Here is a 22,432-nt window from a genome sequence, read left to right as displayed (position 1 = left end):
GAAGGAATTTTCAAAATATGAATATTTTTGGTTTATTTGAAAATGTGGTTCTACAAATGGAACAGGCTGTGGTGAATCACCATCCTGGGAAAAGTTCAAAAATATCTAGATGTGACACTTGGAGACATAGGTTAGTGATGGACTGGGCAGTGCTGCAGAATAGTTGGAATCTGTGAACTTAGAGGCCTTTTCCAACCTTAATGATTCTATGAAATATAACTTAAAACAAAAAAACACCAAACAAACCCAAGCAGGTCCTTCCAGCTATGAAATGACAATACTCTGGGCATAGTCACCTCCGCTCTCCTTGCTCTAATGAATGTTTATGGGTTTTTTTTCAGTTTCTCAGAGAGACCCCAAACCCCAGTGGCCAGAGGGGAGGATCATTGAAGCAGTGTCTGTGGTGGGGTCTCCTCCCACCTACAACGTGTCCTGGGGGGTGTCTGGCTGTGGTGCCAGTCTGCCCCTTCTCTCTCCAAGGTAGGGACAGCGAGCAGCTCATCTCAATACCCTGTAGCACCTCTGAGAGTTCCCCTATTGTACCTCGAGCTGGGTTTAGCTGCTGAAAACAAGAGATGCTGAAGGAGTTTGAGATAACTTGGGGTGTCAGATATCTGTGGGTCACCAAGGTGTGATGTGGGATTGGAAGGAAGTCTAAGCCCTTCTGGAGCAGTGGATGAAGATCATCCAAAGGTGTCTCCAAAACATCATTAATGACACCAATTCCCACATTAGGCACTGGAAGTCCATCTTGGGTGTCCTTGTTTGCTGAAATGAGGTTTCTGTTCCTCTCAACATTGACAGAGGAATCAGAGCCATGGGCTATAACCAGATCAGAGACTGTAACATTAAAGGTTTGTACTGGCAGAAAATAAGTCCTGTAAAAGCTGGATTGTATCCAGCTGAGTCAAATGTAGTTTCTTAACATAAACCACCAAGGGTAAGGGCAGGAATGAGGGTACAGGGGGATGTTTGTGGTGGTTGAGATGTATAACCAGAGGTGTAACTAGTAGGAAGAGGGAAAATTTTTACTCCTGTGTGGAGCCTGAAGACTGACATTGGAATGCTGCAAATAACATTGATGGCTGTATTTTTTGAATAAATTTAGTAAAAAAAAAGGGGGAAAAAGCCATAAGCATCACTATGGAGCTGAGGAAAATGCCTAGAAGAGGAGAATTTAAGAAGCCCCATCTGTTTAGCTAATTAAAAAAAAAAGGATTAAAAAGCAGTTTGATCACAATACCTCTCACTAGGATAAAAAAAGGTGTTAGGCACAGGTGGGCTTTTCCATCTCCCTGAGGAAGGTATTAGAGAAAAGCAGGAATCAGCACAAGCTTTAAAAATGGGTGAGTTGAGCACTGCCTTTGGACATCTTCAGAATAAACCTGACTCTTTCTCTTCACTGAACATTGGCTGTGATTTAATCCAATAAACTCCTACCTCTGTCAGAACAGAAATATTGGCTAAAAATCTTATACCATCTGTACAAAGGGTTCAGTGATCTTTTTGGTTTTGTTTCGTGGAAATTTGCTCTGCAGAAACCACTTGTCATCCGGACTCTTAACACACGGTGGCATCATTGTACCACAGAGAGGCTCCGTTTCCTTTGAAACACTGGAATTTTAGTGGCAGAGGAGAACAGCATTTTAACTTTTAGGAATTGGACTTTTTTGAACTTGCATGACTCCAGTACGGATGCGGTGTCTGGGGGCATGGTTTAATGAGGGACCTGGTAATGCTGGGTTGAGAATTGGGCTCGATCTTAGGAGTCTTTTCCAACCTAAATGATCGTACTCTATGAAATCTCACTGTAATTCAGGGGACTTGAGATTTTCATGGGCTCGAGGAGATAACAGTGTGCAGCAGGAAATATTTTTTTGCTTTGCTGTGGTCGATGCTGTCCAGGCTGCACTGAGCTGGTTCTTTAGAAACACCAGTAGTGGTGTTTCTAAACACCACTGGTTTGCACCTGGTGCTTGATGGTGTATAAATTATTTCTTCTATCATAAATTTAAAAAGGTAATTTTCCATAATTTTCTACTTTGTGTATTGCCTGCATAATTCACAGAAGCATAGAATCACTGGGCTGGAGGAGACCTTCAAGATCATTAAGTCCAACCCAGCCCTAACACCTCAACTAAACCACGGCACCCAGTGCCACATCCATTCTTTTTTTAAACACATCCAGGGATGGTGACTCCACCACCTCCCTGGGCAGGCCATTTCAGTACTTTATCACCCTTTCTGTAAAAAACTTTTTCCTAATATCCAACCTATATTTCCCTTGGCACAGCTGAAGACTGTGTCCTGTGGTTCTGTCAGTTGCTGTCTGGAGAAAGAGACCAACACCACCAGATTGCAACCAGTTTTGAGGAAGTTGTAGAGAGTGATTAGAAATTGGGAATACCCATTTTTTTTTGAGGTCTGGGCATCTTCCCATTAAATCCTTCAGGAGTATTGTTCCCATAGGTGTCCCTGAGCTGTTGGTTGACTTGGGGGTGTCAGCAGTGAGGGTCTCCACTGCTGATGCCTTTCTGTGACCCCCTCTCTGTCCCACAGAGGCGCAGTGCTTGGGGAGGGCTCTGAGGAATATGGGCACCTGAACGTGTCTACGGAAGATGTGAGAGTCAGCCTCACCATCCAGAGGCTGCAGAAGTCATCCCCACCTCTTGGAGGAACCTTCCACATCCACTTGGCCAACACAGTGATACCAGGTAAGGGAAGGTGCAGGTCAGGGCCTGGATTTCCTGAGCGGGAAGCCAAGGGAAGAATTAATTGCCAGAGAAGTTTTTGGCTGCCCCATGCCTGGGTGTGCTCAAGGCAGGTTGGTTGTTCACAGAATCACACAAGGTTGGAAGAGACTTTCAAGATCATTGAGTCCAACCCGTTCCCTGACACCCCAACTAAGCCACGGCACTGTGTTATTAAATAGTGTGGATGATCTTCAGATTAGACATAAGGAAGAAATATTTTATGTTGGGGAAACAGTGGCAGGGGTTGCCCAGAGAGATGGGGGATGCCCCATCCCTGGAAACATTTGAGGTCAGGTTGGATGGGACTTCAAGCAACCTGGTGTAAGGTTAATTGCTGGGCTTAGATGACCTTTAAAGTCCTTTCCAGCCCAAATCCTTCTATGATTCTATTCTATAATGCTATGATTTTTTGGTGTTTAGGGTGCAATAAATGTCACTTCACTCTTTTGGCAGCTGCAGAGTTTGAACCATGACAGCCTTGCACTCATAATGAAACCCCTTCCTTTCCTAGGAGCAGGCAGATGTGGTCTCCTGGAAATGGAGATATCCACTGCTCCTCAATGTCTTTTCCAGATGTTTCAGTGCACATCTCTGCCCACCAGCTCCGCAGGCTTTTGCAGGACAATGTGGATAATTTTACAGCTCCCTTCTTCAACACCAGTGACTTCACCGTGACCAGAGACTCCAGCTCGTGCTATGAAAGTGTCTGGACACTGACTTGGGAAAAAACAGCTGGGGACTTGCCCAATGTTATCAGTGTACAGTAATTTCTTTCACTAATCCCCACTTTGATCCCCATTTGATGTCTTTGGTCTTGGCTGATTCTCTCTCACAAGGGTTGTTTTTATGAAGACACCATTGAAATTTAGGCAATCTTCCTGTTCAGAACAGCACCTTAAGCAAATTCCAGATTAAATGATTAAAAACCCCCAGTTTTAGGAGAAGACATTGCATGGAGTCTGTGATTCAAAACCAGGAGATTTGAGTGTGATTTCTGCACAGCAAAGGGACTGTTATATTGAAATGAAATCTTTATTAATAATATCTACATTAATGTTTCAGTAGAGTAACTGGAGCTCATCACAGATTTGTGGCATCATTTATTTGCCAAGAACGTATTTTTCTGAGAACTGATTTGTATGGCTTAGCATCTGGTTCTCAAAATTCTCAGGTGGAGGTTCACTTTACACTCTCCCATCCCAAGATTTGTCATGTTAGTTTCCTTCAAGAAAAAGGGTCTTTTTGAGTAAGGACTCAGACTGATATGCTTCCTACCTCAAAAGGAAACACTATTTCTTTGGATATTTAGCTCCTAAAAGTGTGATGTCATTTTCAACAAATTCTAGAGCTCAAGATGTTGGCCTGGAGAGTGAAAAAGTTTGAGCTGCATCTTCAGCTCTTGCACAGGCCCCTGTTTCATCTAAAGTCATGTTTGAGAAGAACTTTCCATGCCTAAATCCAAATTATATTATTGGGTATTAGAAGTTCATTTACCACCCTAATTGCTGAACTTCTTTGTCATCTCTTTGACTGCAAGGTGGAGGTGGGAACAGGGAAGTGTTGTGAAACCTTGAGTAATGAAGATTTAGAGGTGCAGATATGATTAATGGTAGAAGGGTGAGAAGTTTTCACGAGTTATTGCTTGTAAAGATTCTGTTTTAATTTAAAATCACAGGACAGAAAAGGATGAGAAACTTGAATTCCTTGATTTTTGCCAGGTCTCTGCTGAAAACCTCACTGGCCTGAAGCCAACTGTTTCTACTCGTGTGGTTTATGATGGGGGTGTGTTTATTGGACCAATATTTGGGGACATGCTTGCCACCCTCCATAACCAAACACAGGTGAGTTGGTGTGCTCTCATACTTATCACTGGTTCAGCAGGGTTGTGTAGCTCCAGGAGTCTCACAGGTATTTGGATACCTTGTTCTGCCAATGAATCCTTTCAGGAATCTTTGCCATAAGTTTCTTGTATTTCACGGATATGCTTTGCCATAAATTTCTCGTATTCTGCTGCCTGGTGTGTGGAGCAGGACTTTCCTCCAAGAGCTGTTGAAGGTAGGGAGAATGATGATCATGGGTGATGGAAGACAGTATCTTTTTTTTTGGAAGCTGTGACCAAGGGATGAAAATCTCTGAACTCCCACCCTTGGTGGGTCCTGTGGTGCTTGGACACCAAATTGGGCATTACACAATTCACCTGTGACACTCTGTTACACTGATGGGCAAGGTAAATGAGTTGGTGGCTGGGGTACTCATCTGTGAGTTTGGCAAATCCTGAACCTCTCTGGATCTGAATTCCCCAGGAGGGAAGAGAGAAACAGGAGAGCTTCAGGCTGAAGGAGGAATCATTCCACTCTGCTGGATGGACAAATGTGTTCCCAGCTCTGCTCTCAGATGTTGAGGAACAGTGGCTATTGCTGGCTTTGTTTCCAGCAGACTCAAAGGCACTGTGACTATAACAAGGTGATGTTGGATGTGCTCCAAGCCCAGCTGTGCAACATCTGGGGCCAAGTCGTCCTGCCTTTTTCATGAGCCATGAGAATTGCTCTTCTTCCAGTGACTCAGCCACCTATGACATCCTTTCCTTCTGTGCTGCACAAACCCTCAAACAGCCCAAGTGAAAAACACCAGCAGCAACAAACTGATTTTCTGGTAGTTTTTGAAGCTTTATTCTGGCAGTGTAAAAGTGTCCCTCTAATTATCCTCTCTGTGTCTAAGCAGACTATTTTGCAGCACTTGCATTTCCTTGCATTTCCTTGGGACAGATGCTTTGCTTTTTGCAGGCACACCCTTAACACCTGGAGAGGGATAAGAAGGGATCTTTTATGCTCTATCCTTTGCCAGTTGACTATTCAAAAATATCAAGATGTCAGGAGGGATATTTCTTGATATCTCTTTTAGATAATCAAGGTCACAGCCCAGTTTTTTTTCCTTCAGCTTGAACAACAAGGGGCAAAAAATAAAATTGAGGGCTGCATGTTGAGAAGACATGGGTTTCATTTTAATTAGTCTTCCATGGTGTTTTAGACATAATGAATTTATTCCCAAGGCAAAGTGGGAAGAGCTAGGGGAAGGCAGGAACAGTCTTCAATGGGTGGCTGGAAGAACAGGAGTTTGAGGAGGTGTGGGTGCCAGGATGGTGGGAGGTGGGCTGGAGATGAAGCATCCAAAGCTGGTGCTTGGATGAGCCCTAGCAATCTGCTATTTAAATTTGCAATTAAATTTGCAGCGAGACTGCAGCAGGGTGAAGAACTCTCTGTTTGTGCCCTGTTCTAGCACTGAGTGCTCTCGGTAGCTCAGAGTGGCTACCAGCATCTAGTTGTGGCTCTAGAAAACACCTCTGTTCCCTTACTAGCATTAAAGTAACTCTCTGGTCGGTCTGCAGGTGGTGGTGATGGTGAATGATGTCCTTGCAAACTGTTCTGGCTTGTGTTCTTTCCAGTTCAGCCAGGAATTGACACCCATAGTCAGAGATGTGGAATATTCATCAGGTAATGGGGTCTGGTGTCTGAATACGGTGGCCAAAATTCTGTGTAAAAGATCTGCCAGGTGCTGGTGATTTCGTGTACACGTGTATCCTTTTGTAAATTTTTGATTTTATGGAAACTGCACTTTTATGGGCCACTTCTGATCAGCTCCAGTTCCAGTTTGCTGAGTGTACAAGTTTGAACTGAGAAGGGCAGTGGAGCTGGGAAGGGTCTGGAGGAGGTCTGAGGAGGAGCAGATTTGAGCAAGAGCAACTGGGGAGGCTCAGACTGGAGAAAAGGAAATTCAGGGTGATCTTCTCTGCACTACTCCTTGATAGGAGGGTGCAGCCAGGTGGAGCAGGGATGAAGAAATGTAGGATGATAGGAAATGGCCTTAATGTGCATCAGGAAAAGTTTAGAATAGTTAACAGGAGAAATTTCTTCATTGAATGGGTTGTCAGGCTCTGGAACAGACTGCTCAGGGCAGGGGTGGGGTCACCATCCCTGGAAGGGTTCAGAGGGCTTGTGGATGTGGCATTTGGAGACATGGTTTAGTGGTGAACAGAGAGGTGATCTCAGAGGTCTTTTCCAACCTTAACTACTCTGTGATTCTATGGTAAAGGCATAAAGGGGAGAGAAACAATGGCAGGTTTGATGCCTATAGCAAAAATCATCTCTTGGCTCAAATTATTTTTAATAAAAATTTAAGGAAAAATGTAACAGCTGGACAGGGACAGGCAGGCATTGCTGTTAGGTGGAACAGTGAGATATCACCAGTGGTGTAGTTTTTAGGATATGTCATTGAAACTGTTAGAAACTTTTAACTGTTGGCTGAATTTAAATTCTGGACATTGCTAGCCCAAAATTCATGAGCCACCTTGATGATTATATTTCTTCAGGTGAGGGGTCCCAGGCCACAGTGGTTCTCAGGGGAGCTGGTTTTGGTGAGGAGCAGCTGGCCCTGCAGGTGGAGGTGGACAGGAGGAGCTGCCACATTTCATCTCTGAATCAAACCCAAGTGGTTTGCCAGGTGCCAAGGCTGCCGGTCGGGACCTACCCTGTGACACTGCTGGTGGCACCTCATGGCTTTGCTCTTGGTGCCACCACAGGACAAGGGATCTTCCTCACAGTCCAGCCAACCCTGGGAGCTGTTGAACCTCCTTCGACTTCAGAGATTGGTAGGTGTGAACTCCCCAAGGGAGCTGCTTCCTGCTTCTTCCTTGTCATGGCATATTTTTGTTCTTCTGTACTTTCACTGCCAAGATTTTCACCTGATGAAGTTTTATGGCTAGGTGTGCCCCAAAGCACAGTCAAAAATGACCTAAAGACTGACAGATTCTCTTTGTGCAGGCAACCAGTTTCATGAGTAGTTTTACTTGGGAATTATATCTTCAAGAGCACGTATATTCATTTCAGCAAATCATTGGTGCTTCACACTCATCCTCCCATATCCATTTGACACGTAGCTATGTAGTATTTGAATTAATTTGGCCTAATTAAAATGGGTATTAGGGAAAATTTCTTCCCTGGAATGGTTGCCAATCACTGGAACAAGTTGCCCAGGGCATTGGTGGAGTCACCATCCCTAGAGGGATTTGAGAGATGTGTAAATCTGGCACTTGGGTACTTGGGTTAGTGGTGGGCCAGGCAGTCCTTGGTTACTGGCTGGACTTTCTAATTTTAGAGGGTTTTTCAAACTAAATGATCCTATGATTCTATGACTGTGAAATGGCTGAACTCTGGTTAATCCCAGCCCCATTGAAGCAAATTCATATTCTGAGGAATAAAATGGAAAACTCACATTCTTAGCTTTAGATACAAAGATAAGAAACTTACAGAAGCTAAACTGAATCTCCTTCCCTTCCCATTATACCTCAACCTTGAAATAGAAGAGGAAATAAAGAATGATAAATTCCGTAACTGAAAACAAGAGCTTCAAAGAATTTTTATTTTTTGTTTTTGAGAGGAAAGAGTCTCCTCAAGCCAATGAGAAATGTGGCAAACACTCTTGATATACCTGGGCTGTGCAGTGAAGGACAGTCTCAGATTATCCTTTGTTTTCAAGCAGGAAGGAATGCAGCAGAAAGAGCATGAACCAAGTCTACTCTGACAGTAAAGTTACCCAGTCATTTCGCTGTAAATCTCATTTTATTTTTGGGATCATGGTCACAATCACCACTGAGAGCAGCACTGGCCTCAGTGCAGCTCGGACACGTGGCTTATTTTCAGTAATCACGATCTGACTGGGCCATGCTTGCCCACATTGGAGCAGCCAGACAAAAGGAATGCTGATCTGTAAAACTATCCATGGACAAGCATGGGATGGACTTGGGATAACACAGGATTCCTAAGCTAGAAGTTATGGTCACCTTTTACCATGCTTTTGATTTGGGGATATTTTTTTTTTTGGGTTTTTTTTTTTTTTTTTTTTGGTGGGGGGAGGAGGGGTTTTTTGCATTATTTTTTCTGCTGTTGATTTTTTTGGGTTGTTTGGGTTTTGTTTTTTTGGTTGCATGGGAAGAAAACTGCTCTAACTCGTTTATTGCCATTTTTTTTCCCTATTGAGAGGGTCATAACACACTAAGTTAAAGAATCACTTTTAATTCATAGAAAACCCAAATACCTCCAAGCAACTAGAAAAACAACACAGCATTGGCAAATTTTAGTGCTTGGGCTTTGCTTCCGCTTTCCTTTGCTGGCAAATCCACTCCTCCCAATTACAGTGATCTGTCACTCATTAAAAAGAAAGCAAGAATAATGCTATCTTACATTACATGTGCCTGGAATGCTTATAATTGGAAAGAATTACAGCTTCCATCTGTGTTTTTAATTTCTCCCCTTTCAAATACCTCTCTTCAATCTCATTGTAAAGTGCACACAGGCAGTATTTCACTGCATATAGATATAATGTAGATATCAAAATTTAACAGCATCAGTCTTTGCACAACACTCGGGGATTCTGAACCCTAAATCTGAAGCTCCTTATCTGACAACTCTTGCATTTGCAAGTGGCTTCAGTTTTCACTTCTTGCTCTTTCTGACTCTACAAATTTAATGTTACAGGACAGGAAGGCAACAGAGCACCTTGTATTTTGCTGCTTCAGCTCCCTCTTGTCAAAATATCCCTGGTCTCAGTGGTGCCATGCTGGGAGATCCCCATGACCTAACTCTAGAAGCATGGAATGCCTTTCTAAAGATACTCTCACATTCCAGTGAATAGCAGGAGCTTGCTGTTAATGTATCTGATTGCTCTCGTTGGCCTGGATTTGCTGCCAGCCACAGGAAATCAAGACTAAACTTCTATAATTCTCTGGTGGTTTAAAGAATTAGCAGGAATAGGTAATTTCAGGAAAGTGTGCAAGGGAATTTGTCATTAATATATAATTACTTTAATGTAGAGGATTGCTTACATTACATGTCAAAAGAGGGATAAAAGCTCAATAGGTTTACGATATAGCCATGCTAATAAATACAAATAAACACTGCATTAATTAGTGCCTGTCTGAACAGTCTGTTCAGCCATAATCCTAAAAACTCTGCAGTGCTGAGAACTAGAGAAAAAAGCTCTAAGTTTCAAGCAACATTTCCTTTTTATTTTTTTTTTAAGTTTCTCTGAATCGCATCAAAGCACAAACTCCATCTTAGAATTGCCATTAATGCCCACTCCTGTTCTCTTTCCTGCTTCTCTTTGAAACATCCCTGAGTCCTCTAATCACTTGGAAAAGCAAAGGGGCACCTTGGCTCTTTGGAAGTGGATGCTGAAGAAAGATCAAGCACAAGGCTGACTTGTGTCAGGCGTGATCCCGCCTGGGATTGGAGAGGCTCGGTCTGGCACGGAGGAGAGCTGAGCTTGCTCAGTGCTCCACGGAACGAATCCCTCCGTGACTTCCCTCACAAATCCAAGTCTCCAGCCCTGCCAAGTCCCCTTTCTATCCCAAGTTTCCTAGACACATGCTACAGGCTTTTCTGACAGCAGGGAGCTTGGCAGCTGTTTGAACTGTGAGAACACCTGCTGCGTTAAGCTCATTTTCCATTCTTAGTGCTTCTTCCTTCCTTCCTTATTTCGTTCTTGGGCTGGGGATCTGGCTAAGGGGGAGATCACAGGCCAGGTCTTGCTGGTTTAAATAAGTATGTCATTAAGAAATAAACCCAGAAAAAAAACCCAGTCGTCCTGTGTTGTGGAGGAGAATTCAAATAATTGAAATTCAATGAATTCAAGTAAGGCAAGGAGGATCTCTGGTGCAAGAGAGGGAGCCAGGCACAGCAAGGTGGAACAGATCATCATCAGCTCAGCTGAGAGACTTTTGTAGTCATCTATAAACAAAGAATTCTTTGTATATTAAATTATCCTACATATTGAACATCATGGAATAATTGTTTGTTTTAGGAGGACTCAGAGTGACTCTCAGGGGGACCAATCTGGAAGGAGTAAATGCAGTGTTGTTTGGATCCCAGCCTTGCCCAGTTTTGGAGGAGGGCAGAAATTCAACAAGAATTCAATGTAAAGTTCCTTCTCGGGTAAGAAACCACACTTTGGGGAGCAGTCAGAAGCCAATGTGACTTCCTGTGCCTTCCTGGCCTGAGCTACACTAGCGGAAGGGCAAAGAGCAGCCCCTCAGCCAAGTCTTGTCTGTGGACTCTACAGATTAGAACAGCTTAGTTAAAAACAGATGAATAGGAGATTTATGAAAACCAGTGAAAAAAACAAGCCCCTCAATTTAGTAAGAATGTTGCAAATTAAAAACGGCATAGTTTGTCTGGGATTTTATTTACTAGTTTGATGTACTTGTATGGATATAACAAATCCAAATCTGCAGAGTCTGGGACTGTTTTAAGGTTTCTAAAGCTCCATAGATGCTCTTTAAAGTCAATATAACTGTAAATATTTAAGTCGAGTATGGTATATGTGAAAGTTTCATCAGTGCCATGTGCCTGACTCACATATGGGAGAATCAGAAACATAGGAAATACCTTGTTTTTTTAAAAATTGATGCATTCTTATCTCTCACATTTTATTTCTCTCTCTTCCTAGGGGGCAGAGGATGCTGCTGTCCATGTGACACTGATTTTTGGGTACAAGTCAACAACAGTAACCAACTTGTTCCAGTATGATCCTTCCTTAAACCCTGCACTTGTATCCCTGAGCAGGAACAGAAGTGGCATAGCAGGTGAAAATGCAGATGAGTGTTGGGCATCTTCTGGAGAAGAGTTGTTAGTGCTGATGGTGGTGGGGCAGAGGGAATTTATCAATCTATACAGTTTGATCTAACACTTTTTGTTTGTTTTCTTTTAAATTTTAGTTCCTGCATTTCCTGCTAGTCCTGGTCAGTTGTGGTTGGTTTTTTATTGGTTTTTCACTAGCATACATGAGGTAATGAGTTGCTTTGCCTGTGATATGGATGATGTCCACAGGATGTCAGGTTCAGGATAGTCCCGCTTTTGTGTCAGGTTTCTCTGACTCTGCTCTGAAACAATCCCATCCATTCATGCAGTGATGAGAACCAGTGGAATGGCATGAAGCTGTGTCAGGAAAGGTTTAGGCTGGGAATGAGGAAATGGTTTTTCACTCAGGGGATGGCTGGGCACTAAACAAGCTCCCCAAGGAATTGTCACAGCCCCAAGGCTGCCAGAGCTCAACCAATGTTTGTACAACTCTCTCATGTTCAGGGTGGGATTCTCACAACTGTCCTGTACAGGGCTGGGAGTTGAACTTTGATGATCCTTGTGGGTGCCTTCCAACTCAGGGTATTCCATGATTCTGTATTTCTTAGTAACAGATGCATCCATGACAAGATGAGCTCTGTAAAGTGTCCTTCTCCAGGATCCCCAGGGGTTGACCATGATGAGCATCATGGGCATTTTGGGTTACTGAAATCAGGGAATAGGCAACATTTCTTTCACCTAGTTTCCATTTCCAAGCCAAACTGTTCCTTCCTTTTTGACCTTGTTATGTTTTACTTTAGAATATGAACACAGACCTCACTGAATTCATGGGGACAAAATCCTAATTAGACCTCATGGAGTGTTTGCCATTCCTGTCTTTTGAAATTTTCTATTTGGAGTTGCTTGGTTTTTTTTTTTTTTTTTTTTCACATTTCCCTCATTTTTCCCCCCAGGATTTTGGTTGTATGTAGGGAATAGAAAGCAGTAATAATAGTATATAAATAAACAGTTAAATAATAAATGAATAAACAGTGAATGATGTCCACTTACAAACAAGCCTTTTAGGAAAGTTTAGCACATTTCTGCATGGCAAACTGACAACAGTTATTTGGTATCTGAGACAGTGGAGAAGAAGATGGGAGGAAGACAGAAATATTCCTGTTTTCTTACCTATCCCATTCCTCCAAGAATATAATAATCTGACTTTTTTCTCTATTTTTGCAACCGTTCCAGTGAACACCTTGAAGCTACCTACTGCTCCCAAATTCGGTTGGACTTGTTGGGGCTGTACAGGGTTAGGTGACTGCCAGTGCCAAAATTCCTTGTGCACTCCCAGCATTTCTGTTCATTTTTCCCCAAATGCCCTTGTCATTTTCTATTACTCCAGAATGCATAAATAAGAGAAAACGTCCTTTATCATCTGAATATTATTCAGATACCACAGCACCAAGGGGAGGTTTTTGTAGCCGCGGGCAGCTCAGGTGCAAAGAATTCCTCAATGTTACAGTGTCTCATGAGCTGTGGTGGGGCTGAGTTCAATCTGGTATTCAGAACCTCCACGGCTTCCTCTTTTAATATAATTTTCCTTCTATATAATAAAAAGAATAAATAAATTACAGTGATGCCTTCCAGGCATCTGGGATTAAGCTGATGATTGACCAAGAGTCCAAAGAGTTCATGTTATTAACATATTCAACTTCTCAGGCTTTCAAACTTTATTTGAGTCTTTGTGAATGCAGAATTGAAAAGTACCAGCTCCAAGACCTGCTTAGAGGAGCAAGTAGTTGAAGGAATCTTTGTACAAGCTCTTCTGCTTCTTCCTCCCTCCTTCATCCTTTCAGGGGAGACAAGAGAATGAGATTTGCCTCCTAAACACATCCCTGTGCTCAATGTTTAGATGTTTTGCATGGTCATTGAAGATATATAGATGGTTCTGTGGTGGGACTTGCCACAGCTCTTTTGTGTGTCTTGCAATAGGATGAATCATGGCATAAAATCTCTTTTCACTGACCACAGATAAAGCTATCAGTGAAAATACCGTTATTTGGACTGATGGATACCACCTTATTTTTTTAAGCTATTTCAGAAGAAATTTAAGTTATGAAAATCTCTTGTCTCTTGGCTTTGTCCTTTCCTGTTTGTGCACTGTGCACTAATAAAGTATCCTCTATCATCTGAACAGTTTGACACACAGCAGCTTAAATAGGAAAGAGAGTTGTGATTACTGAAAATAAGGTCCTTTGGAGCAGAGCTGGTTTTCCCTGGAATTGAGTTAATTTTTTTCGTGTAAGGCTGTGTTTTGGGTTCATGCTGAAAATGGTGTGGGTAACACAGGGATGTTTTGTCATTGCTGAGCAGGGCTTACACAGAGTCAGGGACTTTTCCTCACCCCACCAGTGAATGGGCTGGGGGTGGACATGGATTTGGGAGGGGACACAGCCAGGACAGCTGATCCCAACAGACCCAAGAGATTATCCAGACCATGTTGCTCATGTTCAGTTTACAAAGCTAAGGGAGGAAGAGGGAGACAGAGCAGTGGCATTTTGTCTTCCCAAGTCAGCATTCCATGTGATGGAGCCCTGCTGGGATGGCTGAACCCCTGCCTGCCCATGGGAAACAGAGAATGAAGTCCTTGTTTTGCTTTGCACACATAACTTTAGCTCTACCCATCAAACTGTTTTTATCTCCACCCACAAGTTTTCTCCCTTTTATGCTTCCAGTTCTCTCCCCCATCCCACTGCAGGGGAGGGAAGTGAGCAGATGTGTGGGGCTGAGATGCCATCTGGGGTTAAACCATGGCAAGCACATCTGACTTTAGGTATCCAAGGAAATTTCTGTTTTACTGTGGAAGGCTCATATATGATTACATGACTCCATAATTCTGAAAAACAGGCTCTAGATAGTTTATCAGGGATTAAAAAAAATAAAATCCCAGAACCCCTCAGCTGCAAAACTTTAAAAAACCCCTATATTTGGTTTTTATCAGGTTCAGATATTTACAGGACAGACATTTATGGTAAGGGAGACATGAATCCTATCCTGAGTGTTGCTGAGAGTGGCTAGTGGTGGTCATAACCAAGTTCACTGTCCTGATGTCTCAAGACAACCCTGATAGCTGGTGACCTTATGCAGGAGAGATTGAGAAGGATACAGAACCACTGCAGTCTTCAACATTTTGGGTTTGGGCTGATGGGCATGACTGGACCTACTCTGGCACGATGGGACTCTGCTCTTCCTCAGGCAATGGTAATATGTGCTAAATAACCATTCCTAGAAACACTGAAAAAGTTCCCTTCCTTCCTCTGCAGGAGGTGAGGAGCTCCAAGTCGGAATATCCCAGTTTGCCAGCTACCAGGGCTCAGATGTCAAGGTCCAAATTGGGAGCTCATGGCCACAGATCCAGGCACAGACAGAGCGTGGGGTTAATGTGACACTTCCAGCCCTGCCTGCAGGGTGGTACAATATTTCTGTCCTCATCAATGGCATTGCTGTCACTTCAAACAGGTGTGAATTTTGCTCAGAAGCTTCATTCTCCATCTTATTTGGTGTTTCAGGGTTAATCTGAAAAGGAAGGTTTGAGTTTTTCACTAATTCTGTACCTAAAGGTGAATTCTGCCGTGTGGTATGAAATGATGAATAATTATCAAGGCATTTATTTATCTGTGGAGCCCGAGTCAGCAAACTGCTAATGCTAATCAATTAACTTCCCTTGGATCAGTAGGAGGCAGGAGAGAAACATTTTAGGAAAAAACAGTTGATTTGATGAAAAATGCATATTCAGGCAATCAAAGGTATTTGCAGATTCAGGTCAAATGCAGATAAATCCTGCTGTAGGAAAACAGCAGAAGAAAAGAAACGCTTTTCATCAGAAAAACAAAAGCTAGTTTGAACGATACAAAAATGCTTTGTTTGGAGAATTTTTAAATGATGATATTTCCATTTCCTAAGGTGACACTTCAAGTTCATGCCTAGATAAATGTAATATAAACGAATTAAAATGTGGGGGAAAGCTGACCTGAAATTGGGATATAGGAATGTATTCAAAAGCAACACAGTTTTTTCCTCAGCCATAGCAGCTGCCAGGAATGGTGCTGAAATTACAATACTGGGGAGAAATTAGATGTTTTTATTGCTCACAAACCAACTTAAGCTGCTGGTAGTGTTAATAAACCTCAGAAGGAGAAAAATTGTGGTTGGTGGATGGCACGCAGGGATTCATCCCACCTGGTACTGGAGTCTGTTAGCAGCACCATCACTTCATCTCCAGGGATAGATGGGAAGGAGATGGGTCATCCCAGCAGATGACTCTGAGCTCTGGTGGGCTGGATTGCAGGATTGGGAAGATCTCTTCTCTAAAAGGTCATTTTAGGAAAGGGGATGTTTTTGAAAGCAGAGTGATAAGGTAAAATAGATGTAGATGGGACAGAAATAGAGCTATAACTTTACCTGGGTGGGCTTCAGGAACTCATGTTTGGGTTTCCTCTTGTTCAGTTTACTCCACTCTCTACTGGAAGGGTATGAGGAGAGAGGGTGGCTGTGATGCCTTTTCAATGCACTTCCATTGAGCATAGCTACAGTGGGGTCTGCTTGCCAAAAAATCCTTATTTTTTGCTTCCTTTGATGGGCAATTCAGTTGGACTAAATTTGGCCCACAAGTTGCCAACTGATAAGTTGCCAATTGCTGTGATAGATGTAGCTCAAATGTGTCCCTGCCCAGGGATGGGGAGGGTTGGACTGAGAAGATCATTAAGGTCCCTTCCAACCCAAACCATTCTGTGATTCTAAACCACATGGAAAAATTTGGGGTGTTGGGTGGTCTTGTCACTGTGACATCAAACAAAGGGGGATGTGCCAAGTGGGTGCTTGGCTTTCTGGGAGTTGTAAGAAAGAAAAGCACTGCAACAGGAAGGAAAAATAAAAGAATAGCCCTAACTGCCCCAAATCCTTTCTGTGTTCATTGTGTTTTGCAGGGTTGAGCCATTAATCCAGTACCTCTCTGAGATCTTCAGCATCCAGCCCTGTTGTGGCTCCATTCTGGGTAAACAGCATTGGTACATCTGCAGCCACTTATGGAGGTTAAAGGGATCAAGGGCACAGTTTTCCTGCAGGAATGGAAAGTGCATCCCATTTCACATCCGTTTAAATGAGGGGGTTTTGGATCTGTGACCCTTTATTATGCAGGCATCAACGGGCAGACAGCAGCTGTGTGGAAATGTGGGATTGTAGTGAGCATCCCTCCATCTGGTTGGCTGGCTCAGGGCTCTCTGTGCTTTGAAATTGATTTCCCCAAGTGTTTGCTCATGTATCCTTGCATGTTCCCATTGGGAAAACACAGCACGCCCACACCTGGCTCATCTGTGCTGTTTCTTTCAGTCATTTTGCCCCCATCTTTCAAGGTTTTCCATGTGAAAGTTAGGTGGAAAGCAGAGTACAATTGTGGTTTGAAGCAAACAATAATTTGAAGTGATCCCAAAAGGGATGTTCATTTTTGTTATGTTGAAAAGACAAAATAAAAAAGCCCCTTTTCAATGTTAATTTTAATCAAAAGGGAAATATTTATTAATCCCGTTCTAAGCTTTTAGATGTTGAAAATAATTTAAGTGTGTTTCTGAGCAGAACATTGCTGAATTAAAAAGAAAAGTTTTACTTTAAATCTTCAAAAGCAGATTTGGGGTGGCTGATTTATTTTGTCATTTGGCTGGTGGTGGAGGAGAGTTGAATCCCTGTAGTGAATTTTACATGAGCCCTTAGAAATGCTTTTATAGAAGACAGAGAAATTCTTGTGCTACAACCTCAGGTCCTCCACAGATTGCTCTCCCAGGCTCACAACACATTTTAAGACACAAAAATTCAGAGGCTTTCTGGTACGTGATTAGTTCAATAGTTTGTGAAGTGCTCAAGCCTTGAAAGATGAGAGAATGCATAGAGCTTGGAGAGCAAGTCCTATCAGTTTTGAAGATTAAGCCATACTGCAAAAAATAATACAAGTTTTACCTTTTTTATATTTCAGGGTAAATTGAAAATTAAATAAGAACTAATTAACTCTTTGGTTGTGGTTTTATGAATGGCTTAAGCCGACTTGAAACCTCTTTGCTGCAAAAAGCACAAGTCCCTTCCCCCTTACCTGTAATCTTTTGTTGTCTCTAACACTTGTGTGTACATCTGGGTTAAGGATTTAGGCTCACTTAAAAAGAAACCTCATCACAAAACAACTTATTTTTTCAGCCAGATCATGGGAAAAGGAAGAGAACAGGCTTAATGGATAAAGAGGTTGAAGCAAGGCAGGACACTGGGAGTTCCAGTACTACAAAAAAAAGGAACACGGGCAGAGCCTTTGGGTGGGCTCTTCCCTGTGAGGGTGGTGAGGCCCTGGCACAGGGGGCCCAGAGCAGCTGTGGCTGCCCCATCCCTGGAAGCATTCAGGGCCAGATTGGATGGAGTTTGGAGTAACCTGGGATAGTGGGAATTGTCCCTGCCCATGGCAGGCCATTGGAAGGAGGTGGCCTTTAAGGCGCCTTACAACCCAAACCATTTGGTGACTCTATGAAATCTGACACTGCCTGAGTTTGAAAATATTCACAGTTGCATTCTTCTTCCCTGTGGGCATCAGGAACAAAGTACCTCTCCACCCACCTCTAGGGACAGTCCCATTCCATGAAGAGTTCAGTCTCTGTTTACTCTCAGGGGTCTTTCACAGCAGCTTTCTCCATTTCTGTGGTGGCTTTCTACAGTAATTTACTGCCACAAAGGTCCCTGGCTACTTGTTATCTTATCCTCTTGTCCACGTAGGATTATTCTGATATATGGCTGCTATTGTCTCTAGCTGTCCTGTCCAAAAAAAGGATTTTGTTTCTTCTTTCCTTCCTATCATACTTATCAGCTTTATCATAAAAGGTTTGTGTTGGAAGGGAACATAAAGATGATGGTTCAGAGATAATAATGAATTCCTCTTCTGCATATAATACTCTTCTTCCTTATTTTGCTTTTCTCCTAGGTGCAACACTGCTCACAATCTCTGGGGTGGGCTTTAGCCAAAATCCTGCCCTGGTTTCTGTGTCAATGGACAATCAAACCTGTACAGTTACTCACCTGGAAGAAGAGACAGTTTGGTGCCTAACCCCACCAGCAGTTAATTTGTCTAATGAAGATTCACGTGACATCTCTGTCAGAGTAAATGTAGCCATCAGCAGTGGATCATTTCAACAAGCTCTCTTTGCAAATAGGACCATCACCTTCAACTACCAGAGAGCTTTGACTCCCCTTGTTACTGCTGTTGAAACAGAAATCAGAGATGGCAGCCTGCTCTTGAGCATTCAGGGAATAAACATCACTGGATCTGTGGCTAAGCTTGGACACACTGAATGTCAACTTGAGTTTCAACGGGGCAACCAGTCTGCAGTGTATTATCAGTGCTCTTTGCCACTCAACAGCCTGGAACCCGGGACTTTCCCCATCCAGATCATCCAGAGGCAGCTGGGATATGCTCAGGTGACAGCAAGGCAGCAGGCCATCACCATAACTCCACAGATAACCTCCATATTCCCATCACAAGGATCCATCTGTGGTGGGATGTTGCTCACTATATCTGGTTTTGCCTTAAAATCCAGGAGGAATTTGGTGCAGGTCATCCTGGAGAATAATTACTCCTGTGAGATCCAGAAGTCTGATAATGACTCCATCAGCTGTGTTGTCCTTCCAGGGGCCCACCCTTTGCACCCTCAGTGGCTGGCTGAGGCATCTCGGGCTCTCAGTGTCACTGTGGTTGTCAATGGAGTCCACAGTGTGTGCCTTGGGGGCTGCACACTCCACCTGCAGGAGCACTGGACCCCCCTGGTACATCTGGTGACCTGGAAAACCAATGGGACATCCACCCACATGACAATCAAAGGACAGAGGCTGGCATGGCAGGGTGACAGCCCCGTGGTACATGTGGACAACAGCACTGCCTGCAAGGTGACTTTTTGGAATGAGACCATCATCACATGCCAGACAGCCTGCTTGGCCCCAGGGGAGCACAGCATTTCCATAGCCAGCAGGAAAAGTGGCCGTGCTTGTTTCAGAGGGACATCCAGCCTTCTCACCATCCTGCCTTGGGTGTACCAGTTTTACCCACGGGATTTCAGCACCAATGGGGGAGGCCTGCTCAGCTTGGCTGGGTTGGCTCTGAAGGGGAAGAGGATGACTTCAGTCCTCATAGACCATCACCCTTGCCTCATTCTCAACATCACCTGTGTGCTCATCCAGTGCATGGTGCCTCCAGGGAAAGGCATGAGGGCTCTGAGTCTGAAAGTAGATGGACACTCCTATTACCTTGGAACAATAAGTTACAGTGAGGAATTTACCCCAGCTTTCCTTTCACTTGTTTCCACTGGTGTCCTTTTAACTTTGACAGTATCACAGGTCACAGAGATGGACATTATCCAGGTGTTTATTGGAGATTTTCCTTGCAGCAACATCAGCATCAGTCACTCCACGTTGCAGTGCACAGCTCCTCTGCTCCCTGTGGGCGAGTACCCTGTGCTGGGCCTGGATATTCCCAGGGGATGGGCTTCCTCCAACCTGTCGTTCACTTCTCATCTGGCAGTGACAGCTGCACATCACAACTGGGGTAATTCATGGAGGGTTGCTGCAGTTCCTCCACAGGGTTTTGTGTGAGGCACTTTTATGACATTTTGTCATAAAAGCAAAAGTTATGAATTAAAAAAAAACAACTTTTGTTGAGAGCCAGCTGTCAGGCTCTGTCTTAAATCCCATTTTCTGTTCTTTTCTAAGGTGGCTTGAATGGAGGACAAGTTTACCTGCATGGAACTGGGTTTTCCCCAGGAAAGACTTTGGTCACAGTCTGTGGCACCAGCTGTGAACTCCTGGGCAACACTACAGTGACTGAGCTGAGCTGCCTTGCCCCACGCCTACCAGGTCAGTTAAAACTCAGAAACCGTCATTGTGATAAAAATATCCCCTAAAATTTAACCCAAAATGGGGAGTCCTGGTGTATCTCATCCCAGGGGAACAAGGAGCAGCCCTGGAGAGAGGAGAGGAACTGACAAAGTTTGGACTTGGGGATCTTGGAGGTCTTTTCCAACCGTAATGATTCCATGAATCTGTGACCTCTGTTTTTTGCACTCAGTCTAAGGACAGATGGTGTCAGGGTGAGTTTTGTGTCCATGGCCACGGATGTTGGATTAGATCCATCATGTGCCTGTGGCCAAACTTGCATGACATCAACGTTTCCTCACAGCAGTTATTCCTTGGGAAAGATCCCCGTGTAAAACATGCATATGGACTGCAGGATTGGGTACCCAAGCACCTCTTAGCCATCATGATCATCTTAATGAATTAAACTCCCTTAAATGCCTTTTCTTCTGAGGAAATGTTTACAAGTTGCACCAGGGAAGTTTCAGTTCAGATAGTAGAAATTTTTTTTCACATACAGTGTTTTCCAGCTTTGGAAGATGGTGCCCAAGGAAGTGGTGGAGCCATCACTCCTGAAAGTGTTATAAAAACATGTGGATGTGGCACTTGAGGACAAGGTTTAGTGGTGAACATAGTATTGGTGAGATGATGGTTGGACATGATTATCTTAAAGGTCTTTTCCAACTTTAACAAGTCTTTGATTCTGTGGCAACACACATTTTGTGTTTTGGTTACATGGTGGGGTGGCCTCAGTGGGGTAAAGGTGTAGAAGGAGAAAGGTGAATGACTGGAAGGGTGAATAAATGACAGACCATGGCCAGTTCATACCTTTGGGAAGCTGGAGATGAGGATTTGACTTCCTTGAGAGGAGGATGGGATCATCCATCATGACCACAGCATCTTCCTTAACTGGAGAGAGACATGATGACCTCCACATCTCTCTTTGAGAGAAATAACCCTGCCTAAATTTTGGAGCTAACTCTTCAAAATGAGCATTTCCTGGGACAAGATACATTCCCTCCTTTTCCTACTGAAGGCTCAGAATTAGGCTTCTCAGGTTTGCAAAAGGAGAATTTAAGCTTTTAAGTCCCATCTCTGAGCCATGTACCATTCCCCAAATTCTAAACATGGAGTATTCTCCTTGGTGCTTGACTCCTTGGTGGAATCGCCATCCCTGGAGTTGTCCAAGAAATGGCTTGATATGGCACTCGGTGCTCTGGTCTGGGTGACAAGATGAGGAGCAGTCAAAGCTTGGACTCTGCAATCTTGGAGATCTTTTTCAGCCTAAATGGTGATGTGATTCAGGAATTCCAACACTCAGAAGCTTAACATTTCAGCCCCTCATAGCTCTGAAGTTGGAGAACATCTGGAAATCTGCAGAAATATTTGCTGTTCTGAGGTTGCCCAGACATCCAGTATCCAGGTGACCAGAGATCCATGACCTCTTATTCATTGTGGATGTGAAAGAAAGGTGGCAAGTCAGTGTCCATCAGGGTAAATTTACAGGGGTTTGTTCAAAGGTGTGTGGAATATCCATCCTCTGAAATAGAAATTGAATAAATTATTTGCCAAGAAGCCACCCCAATGTGAAATTTAACTTTTGAGCAAGGGCTGGGACAAGAGGTCTCCAGGTGTTCTCTTCAGCCTCACTTATTCCCAAATTCTAAATTTACTCCTGTCATTTTGAACAGTTCCTTTCATAGAATCCCAGAAAGATTTTGGCTGAAGGAACCTTAAAGGTCCTCTAGTTCCAACCCCAGTGCCATGAGGAATACTAAAAAAGGTGGAAGGGAGAAAGAAAAAGGGCTTTAAAACTCAATCACAAGCACTCAAAAAGAGATGCCAAGAGGGCATAAAGAGCTCAGTTTTCTTTGTTTTAAACAAGGCCCAGGCACAGTCCACAAAACTGCTTGTTATTTTAAATAGAAAAAGACAGTGCTGGAGTGTTGGAAAAAAAAATAAAGCACAAAATGGGGCACCCTGGTTATTGCAGGGAGAATAGAATACTATAATTTAATCACATTGATCCAAACTGTGCTCAGAACTCCCTGAGTGGTTGGTGGCAGAGGGATCCTGAGAGAAGCAATCTTACAGGCAGGACCACGATGCTTGTTCCTGTCACTAGATGTCAGCAAG

The 22,432-nt window shown here is 43.4% G+C and overlaps 1 protein-coding gene across 1 annotated transcript in view; it reads left to right on the top strand.

The window, feature by feature from the left end:
* Window positions 1-22,432, top strand: part of PKHD1 (PKHD1 ciliary IPT domain containing fibrocystin/polyductin) — a 238,627-nt gene that overhangs the window by 21,761 nt on the left and 194,434 nt on the right. The window contains 13 exon segments of the mRNA XM_031060250.1: window positions 342-480; window positions 2,560-2,714; window positions 3,327-3,511; window positions 4,472-4,594; window positions 6,139-6,244; window positions 7,120-7,398; window positions 10,608-10,738; window positions 11,253-11,388; window positions 14,692-14,887; window positions 16,354-16,421; window positions 18,378-19,362; window positions 19,831-19,991; window positions 20,156-20,299. Coding sequence (XP_030916110.1) covers window positions 342-480; window positions 2,560-2,714; window positions 3,327-3,511; window positions 4,472-4,594; window positions 6,139-6,244; window positions 7,120-7,398; window positions 10,608-10,738; window positions 11,253-11,388; window positions 14,692-14,887; window positions 16,354-16,421; window positions 18,378-19,362; window positions 19,831-19,991; window positions 20,156-20,299 — 2,808 coding nt within the window.

Source organism: Geospiza fortis, unplaced genomic scaffold (genome assembly GCF_000277835.1).
Source record: "Geospiza fortis unplaced genomic scaffold, GeoFor_1.0 scaffold106, whole genome shotgun sequence".
Taxonomy (NCBI): domain Eukaryota; kingdom Metazoa; phylum Chordata; class Aves; order Passeriformes; family Thraupidae; genus Geospiza; species Geospiza fortis.
The sequence above is the reverse complement of the archived record's forward strand: the minus strand, read 5'-3'. Positions and strand labels throughout refer to the sequence as shown.